General features: G+C 41.5%; 1 protein-coding gene across 1 annotated transcript; it reads right to left on the reverse strand.

Annotated features, from left to right (window-relative positions):
- Window positions 1–5,464: 5,464 nt before the first annotated feature.
- On the reverse strand, window positions 5,465–8,128 carry LOC123470636. The gene is made up of 6 exons (XM_045171179.1): window positions 7,726–8,128; window positions 7,222–7,665; window positions 7,103–7,156; window positions 6,424–6,519; window positions 6,287–6,345; window positions 5,465–5,888 (listed from the first exon to the last, which is right to left on the reverse strand). The coding sequence occupies exons 1-6, from the start codon at window positions 7,907–7,909 to the stop codon at window positions 5,601–5,603; spliced, it is 1,125 nt and encodes a 374-aa protein (XP_045027114.1). The 5' UTR covers window positions 7,910–8,128; the 3' UTR covers window positions 5,465–5,600.
- Window positions 8,129–8,770: the final 642 nt, after the last annotated feature.

The following is an 8,770-nucleotide window of genomic DNA, read 5'->3' on the forward strand; positions in this document are numbered from 1 at the left end:
ACACCACATTCAATCAAGTGACTTTAGCACTTTCTTCAAGATGTAGTTTTAGTTCCTCAATGCAAGGAACAACTGATGAAAACGTAACATACTTATCACCGCTCACCAGTTGCGTGTACGAGGCGAATGGTTCTAGGAGATCAACAATCTGCTTTAGTAAAGTCCAGTCGGTATGTGAAAGCGCATTCCATCCCAATTCTTCACACACATCGTTAATGGGCTTTCGTAGAGTGTACATAATATCCATCACTAGATAATTTGATGACAAACGAGTACTCACGTCACTTAGTAGTTTTTTTCCAAACAGGTTGATAAGAAGAGGCGTGGCAATGGAAGATGTGTTAATTTTCGATGCAAATTTTCTTGCTTTAGCTATAACTTTAACAAAAGCTGGAATGTTTCGCCTTGACGCTGCGGTTTCATCAGAGTTCGAACTTGTGTCACTTGGAGCCGTGATTTTGATTTTATCAAAAACAGACATAACTAACTGTAGACGGTGGGATAGAAATGAATAGAAACCCTTCAAGCCTCCTAAGCTTGAATTGTTCTTCATCTTCATTTTGACGTCTGACGCAACATTGAATTTGAATGAGACTCTCATTAATTTGAGTTTCAAAAACATCATATTCGACTTCTTCGTTCTCGATTTGAATCGTTGTGTTTTCGGTTTCACTGTTGGGATCTGGATCAGTCGAAAATACACCCTCGAATAGAACCATTGCCCAAGCAGAGCAGAACCAACCCACGGCAACCACAGACATCCTACAAGGAACCACAAACCCGTACCCGCCTTCAACACTACAGGGAGTCACCCAATTACCAGTCCCACAGTGGGGCTATAACACACCCCCACCAACCCGTTTGCCCCATCTGGACAACCCTCCCAAAGCATTGCCCACCCAGGTTTCGTAGCTTCGACACCAGTCAACCCGCCATCCAGTGGGCAGCAAAATCCTCATTGGCTAAACACACAACTCTGTGTTCTCAACAAGGACTTCATGCAATGGAATCAAGTGTCTTACGGCCGCAAACCCATCGAAGTGGATGCAGCCACGTGCCGAAGGATGAGAGACTCACGACAATGTCGAGGAAAGGCGAAGGATATAACAGGTCCCAACTCGTTCGCCCTGGAAGGCCACCCATTCATGGAAACCAGTTGGCTTCGGACGGCGACAGAAAAGATGACCAACTGTCGCCTCGAAGAAGTGACCTTACAGAGCGAATGCCCGAACTCTACCATCACCTCTCCACTTGACGACATCCCTGGAGCGATAAACGGCTCTTTCAAACACAACCTCGTTACCCTCATCTGGGACGATTCCTGGAAGGAAGCGAAGCCGTGTGAGTTAAGGGTTATCGAAAAGGGAATGGGCGTCAAGTACTCGACCGAAAACGACACTACCTTCCGTATTCGGGACCCAATTAAGCAGCTGGATTTTATATAATCAATGATAAACAGTTCCGTCTGCGGCGGAGGAAACCTCACTACCTACCATCCGGTCCTAGGGATGGACAGAGTCGTCGTCGCGGTACGAGAAGTCGCCAAGGGAACCGATCTCGTCGAGATAAGGCCCCATAACGCGGGCGCCGTGACCAAGATGACACTGTCCGAACTGACAAGGGCGGAGATCACCAGTCATACACAATACATCAGAGACTTTGCAATGGACATTTCAAACCACCTAGCCCGGGTAATTCGTACACCCCACCAACCCTTCAATACCAAGCCCTCCTAATCCTTACCGGACTCTATTCCTAGGCTCCAACCCTCCCTCCTCCCATCCACGGATGATCGGGAAGACCAGAAAGGTGGACAAGCGGCATGGATCCCCGACCCGGACGAAGAAGACATCCTCTACTGCACAGACTACTCGTCTACCATGGAGGAATTCGGATACGTAGCGGCCTTCCCAGATGACGAAGAGGACCTCTTGAACTGCGCAGACAACCCCGACGACGACGAGGTTATGTACGACGCAGACGCCTAAGGTGACATCGATGACGTCTCCCTACTCTCGGTAGACGACCCCTGGGAAGAAGACTCCTTTTCCTCAGGCACCTCCACCCTCCCCCTAGATCCGGTTGCACTACTCGAAGACAGGCCCTAACCATACTGTATGTCACTGGCCAGTGACGTCCAGGAGAGGAGCATAGACATTGCAGCGCTAAACGACAGCATCGCGAGGCTTCGTGTCGAAAAATGCAATGTCAGCTTCGTCAGCAGTCATTACTCCCTGGACTCCGACGAAGAGGACCTGGCAGCAGAGCGGTATGTCTAACGCATCTCACAAAAGGAGCCGGAGTACGAATTGGAGATCAGTGAGCCGGATGTGTCCAGGAATCATTCGTGGACCAGCAAAGACGAGCCCTGGCCGAGGACATCCACCCCTGGTGACGGAGGAAGAACCACCGAGGAATATCTGACCCCCTTACGACCCAACCGCCCGACGCAATGCTGATTGCGTGACGGGCAATTATTGCATTATCATGTCAAGGGTTATACGTTTGAGGGAGAGTATTGACTATAAAGTATGCTTGGCAAACCTATACCCTCCAGGCAAAGTGTACGAGACACTGATTAGGGCCGAGAGCCTCGAGTCCTTCGGCGTTTTTGAGGGACAAGGAGACAGAGCCTGGATTCTTGTCTGTGCTGTTCGACTGTAAAAAGGTATTATCTAGGACTTAACAATTAGCATATCTATGTGAACTTCTAGTCTAAGAGAGCTGTGAATAATGTGTTGTACCTGATGAACATTACCAATACAGTAATGTTATGCATACATTATTGAAGCTTAATAAATAATTCGGAATTATAATTTCTACTTTGCATGAAAGGTAGAAATTAAGACTTATGTAGCAGCAATGTCCACAGCAAACTATCAAGTCTTCATTGAATTTGAATTCGTAATCAGGATTATCAATATTGGTACAGTAGTACTATTCCAGTGAATGCATGTATAATGTAAAAGAACATCGCTGTTAAATAATTACATATATTTAATAATCTAGGAAGAAAAGGTAAGCTATGGATCAATTTAACAACAGGAATACAAACATTTATTTTTTTTCAAAACAGTAATTGAAACTTTAGATTTCTTAACTTAAGGCCAAACAAAAAACATTCAGTAAAGTAAATTTATTAATAAGGCAGGGGTTTTAACCCAGTGGTAGACTGTTCGCTTTGCATGCGATAATCGGGCTTGCAACGAAAATCTCGGCCATCTTCTTGAAAAATGCGTGTTATTTCGCAAAATATTACCATTCCAGCGAGCTGCTCTGTGTGGACAAAATAATCACTGCTTCAAATGCTTATGTTCCGGACAGTACGGGCGCTCCTGCAGGAACACCTACATCACGTGTAATGCCTGTCCCGGCAAGCACCCCACTCTTATTCATGGAGCAAAGCGTGTTTTCCCTGGCACGCCTCAGCTGAAAGGTAAGGAGACTGTTCAAATATTTCTAGTGCACGCACCGAAAACGTCGTTGAAACCCGTACTACTCGTCATCGCCCCAATAGTCGTGCGCAACGCAAGCGAAACAATCTTGACGTTTGGTGTTCTTGACCCTGGTAGCGAAGCCACCTTAATAAAATCAAGTCTTGAAAAACGACTTTGCCTTAAGGGAGTTAACCAGAGAATTCGAATCTTTCATCCCATAACACCATTTTACTCAACTCCAGCATTTTCAGTTTCGTCATTTAATTCACCAATGGAGCTAGAGTGTTCCAAGTAAACGATGCATTCACTGTCCGGGACATTCAACTGTCACCGAGTAAAATTAACTGGTATACGGCAAAATTTGAGTGGCCTCATTTTTCCGATCTAGACTTACATTCCGTCGATTCATCTAAAGTAGAGCTACATATCGGGATGGACATTGTGGACGCGCACGAAGTTTTAGATACTAAAATATCCTGCCACGACAATAACGAACCACGCGCTAATTTGACAGTATTCGGATGGGCAGTAGTAGGCAAAATCCCACCCTATCTTATACATGGACCAAACGAAGTATAAGCCTTAGCGGAATATCTCCCGAATTTACATGGCTGACACCATGCAAAAATTCTACAGCACAGAGGCGTTTGGTGTAGAAATACAAGGGACGAAACCCATCTCCACAGGAGACACGTTGGCAATCGACATTCTCAAATCATCAATCGCAAACATTCGTTGTGGATGGCAGGTCGATCTTCTATTCAAGTTGTCAAGTCCAAAAAGGCCAAACAACAGCACGCAAGCAGAGTTGCACTTTTTCACTGTCGAGCGTCGCCTAATGTCCAAGGAAAACAAGGTCAACGCAATTCGCTACCGTGAAATCATTGAAAGTCACCTCGAGAACGGTTACGCCATCGAAGTCCCGTACAACCAATTAAACCTACCAATCGGAAAGGTCTGGTACCTTCCACGCCATTTCGTCACCAATCCCAATAAACCGAACAAGATACGCGTGGATTTTTATTGCTCTGCAAAATTCAACAACGTTTGTCTGAACGACTTCTTTTTACGTGGTCCAGTGCATTTATCGAACTTAACCGGTGTGTTGCTACGATCACGCCAATAATTATTCACCGTATCCGCAGATATGGAGGGTATGTCCCACACAGCACCGGGCTGTCTTAAAGACATCCAAAGGATGTCAAGTAGTCCTTTATGGGGACGTCCAGAAGATGTCTTTAAGCAATCTTTAAGACTTCTTACTTTTGTCCTAATTGACCGGGACTAAGAGGTCTTAAAGACATCTTTTGGCTCAGCTTAGAGACATCCTGAAGATATCCTAAAGGATATCTCAGGTAAATCTTTTATGATATGTAAAGGAAATTTCAAAGGATATTTTTCTGATATTTAAAAAATCCTTTTTGACTTCCTAAAGCTATCCTTTTGAGATGTCTAAAGCTATATCATTTAGACATCTGTAACATATCCTTAAGATATCCTTTGATATCTTTCGGATTGCTTAAACATATGCTTTTTGTATCTGAATGAATTCATTGCGATATCCATATAATGTATCTTTCCGGCTTGTTACAGATATCCCAATATCATGTTGCGGATTTCTTAAAGATATACTTTTTGCGTCTGAAAGATTTTCTTCAGATATCCCCATGATATCTTTAGTATTTATTTGCGACATCAACGTGATTTCATAAAAATATCTGTATGTCATCTTAAAGCCTTCTTAAAGATATCCCCGTGATATCCCTTCCAAAGATTTTAAGCTGTCCTAACATGAACTGTATGATTCTTTTAATACATCTTCATGACATCAAAAAGATTTTCAAAAGATATCCCCAAGATATCCTTCGGAATACTTTAATCCAGTCTTATAACGTCCTGTCGAACCTCCGAAAGAATGCTTATGGACGCCTTGAAGAAGTCTTACAGATTCCCCACGAGACTTTTATACGACCCAGCCAAGCTTTTTATTTTGACACATAAAAGACAATAAAAAGTATTAATTTTGGCATGTTTATTAAACCAGCGAGACCAAAAATACAAATATTAAAGTTAGCCATGGTCATGGTCAAGAGGGTATCCCTTTCCCGAGAGGAAAAATAGCCATAATGAGGGAACCATGGGTCTTTGATCATGAGTTAGCTATTATCGCTTAGTTTTTAGTCGGTCGACAGCTTTCCTTATGAAAATTTGGGTAATATTTTCAATTTTTGGAATTGTTGTTCTCTCGAATTCGCCGTGTTTCACAGCTTCAATTACCGCTAGTAATAATCTTGAGCCTTTTACGGCCAGTCCTTTTTCTTTCCCGCTGTTGGGTTTCGGCGTGCCGCTCCACGTGTAAAGCTTCATTAAGTCATCAGACATGACTTCTCTCCATATTCGTCTCACTGTGTCATCCAAGTTTCTTTCGAAAAAGCTTCTTAGCATGTACACCTATGAGCAAAAAAAATTTTTGATTATTAGCCACGATATGACATGTAGTAAGGTACACACGATCGCCGTATGCTTCTCTGCATGGTCATAGACCCCTGGTTCCTTCACTATGGCTATTTTTCAATCTCGGAAAAGGGATACCCTCTTGTGGGGTTTACTATGGAAAAAATTAGTGTTGTGGGTCGGGGCAAAGTCGGGGCAAAAGAGAGATTTTCCACCCGGTGGGACTGCCCTCTAGCGATAAAGGATTTTTGACCCGATCACCCCGACCTAAAACCCACGTTTTTTTTGCATAGTAAACCCCGTAAGAGGGTATCTCTTTTCCGAGAGGAAAAATAGCCATATTGAAGGAACAAGGGGTGTATTACCATATTCTCTGCAGGAAGAATTTCTCTTACTAGGTTTTTTCTGACGTCCTCCTTCAATAGTTCTTCTTCAAAATATTTAAAATCTTCTACAGATTGTAGAGGAAGTGCGACATGTTTCTGAAAGGCCGGTAGTTCAAAGTCTTCGGTGTTGTTATTAACTTCGGCCAAAGACTTCCGACGAAGCAAAAGCTTCCGCAGTTCTTTTTGCTCACTTTTTACTTCGGCAACTTCTCTAGCCATAACACGTAAGTATCGGTTCTGATCTAGAAGATATTAAGTTCATTAAGATAATTCTTTTTTTGATAAAGGTAGGTAAACTAGTAGTAAACTGTTATTTATCTTTCGCTAGAAAAGGCATTTTTGTATGACAGATCCGTTACTTTTTGTGTTATAGTTTGTCGTACTGAAACCATGAAAACGTTTGTGAAGACTTTGCCCTTTAATAATTTACACATAAATTACCTGATTTGTTGAAAAAGATTTCCACCTATTCTCTGTAGTCTGAACTGGAAAGTTCATACTATACCGAATAGGTTGACATTAAAAAAATCAGCTAATTTTCGTATAAATCATTAGATGGCAAAGTCTTCAGAAATTTAATTACGCATGGTTTCAGCTACGGCAAGACTATAACACATAGGCGACGGATCTCTTCATGAACACCACAATGCCTTCTCTGTTGAAGCAGAAAATATGGAAATATGCACTTTTATTTTGAATGTTTGACAACTATAAATAACCAGAAAATACAAGTCCAATGCTACATAGGACAACTTCTAATACTTAAAAAAGCTTGCCAATATAGTCCGGCCCAATTTCACTATTACTTATTATGTTGAGTCTTACTTTTTAGCATTCTGATGACATATTTTTCGAAAGACGTACGTCGCTCAGGCGAAACTAAAAAAAAAATGTTAGCAATGCAAAACGAATTATTATTTTTCTTATATTTTTTTATTTGCTACCCCTTGGCGGTGTTCTGGTCCTAGGCTGGTACATCTCTTGTGACGTACGAGGGAAAATTATTGCTTGACAGGGGGAATGAGCGACTTTTGGGCGTGTAACGGGACCGTCGTTGAATGTTTTGGTAATTGCAATGTCCTCCAGCATACTGTCATCAGATTCACCAGCAAACGAAACATTTGCTATCAAACCCTTGGTTAATACAGGACAACTTAGCTCGAGAGTTTCGACCACGTCCTGTTCAATATCATCTTCATTTGGAGAAACAAAGTGCAAAGCCGGCAGCGATGACTGTATACTTGGTCGTTGAGCAATAGCATCCTTTTGACGCTGAATCCTTTTGGATCCTTCCGATCTTAGATTTTTCCCACAACTGCTAATAAATGCTTCAGCGGATTCTGAGGTATCCATTTCTTCTTTTCTTTTTAAGGCTTTTTGATAAGAATCTATTGTAAAATGACATTTATAAATTAGTTGAGCCTTATATTAAGTAGAAATACAATTACCGTGAGTTGATACAATAGTACAAGCATGGCGCCTCCATGCCGTTTTGAGAACTGTGCACTCTTCAGCGGCACGGCGAATATTTTTTAGAGGCAAAGCACACTCTCCATTACGAAACCATGAGCCTGGAACTACTTCATTTGCTCTAGTGGAGTCGCGGAATTTCACAACTAAATACGTAGTCATTATCACTTGATGTATAGGATTCACAAAAACTAAGATGTTGGTTCACCGAACTTAAATTTCACCTTATTCCAAGAGAAGTCAACGGACAGTGGGACAGCTGAGAGCGAAGGGATTTTTTTTTCAACCAGCGTGGTTCGGTATTGCCATATTGTTTGCGATTCGTCTTTTTTTTTTTCGTACTTTTTTTTACTAAAAAAGTCCACCAAAAGTAGGAAGAAATATTTACGTATTTTACAATCTACCAATTCGGTGATTACGATTACAAAATGTTATAAAATATTATAAAGCAATTTTCCCTTGAATTTTCTTTTTCTCTGCTTTCCTTAAAAACTTCCTAAAAAGCAACAATTCAACTGTTTGATGGAATCGAACCATGGATCTTTGTTATCGTGGACTAATATTTACCCGCTGTGCCACTCTAGTATCAATTTATCGATGTGAAAGCCTATATTTAAGCAGCGACACATGGTTTTGGTACTTTTTATTCTAACTTTATCAGATGATTGTACCAATAATATAATTTTTACATAAAGTAGGCAAATGCTACCCAATTTTTTTTCCAAAATTAGTCTTTAATTTGCCTTTAAGCGGCAATCATTTTAAACATTACTGTGACAATGTCGTTTGCAGTCGTCTGCTTTGTTGTTTATCGGTGACTGCTTTATTATTCCTATTAGTGTTAAATAGCCCGTTAGTCAAAAATTCCTTTTTTTCCAGTTTGATCATTTTGGTTTCAAATTTTGGGTACCGGTAATGACGGACAGAAGACATAGAAGAGAATATCAGAACCGTTCGTCATACTTAAATTTCATGTATGGTATTGAAACCACGGACGAATCGTCAGATTCAGTTAACGAAATA

The sequence above is a fragment of the Daphnia magna genome, linkage group LG3 (genome assembly GCF_020631705.1).
Source record: "Daphnia magna isolate NIES linkage group LG3, ASM2063170v1.1, whole genome shotgun sequence".
Taxonomy (NCBI): domain Eukaryota; kingdom Metazoa; phylum Arthropoda; class Branchiopoda; order Diplostraca; family Daphniidae; genus Daphnia; species Daphnia magna.

What these genes read in the sequence shown, in the direction of transcription:
- LOC123470636 (XM_045171179.1), bottom strand. Translation starts at nt 7,909, where the DNA reads ATGACTACGTATTTAGTTGTGAAATTCCGCGACTCCACTAGAGCAAAT. An exon ending in TACTATTGTATCAACTCACG is followed by an intron (nt 7,666 to 7,725) that starts GTAATTGTATTT and finishes ATTTTACAATAG; the next exon opens with ATTCTTATCAAAAAGCCTTA. An exon ending in TGTCATCAGAATGCTAAAAA is followed by an intron (nt 6,520 to 7,102) that starts GTAAGACTCAAC and finishes AATATCTTCTAG; the next exon opens with ATCAGAACCGATACTTACGT.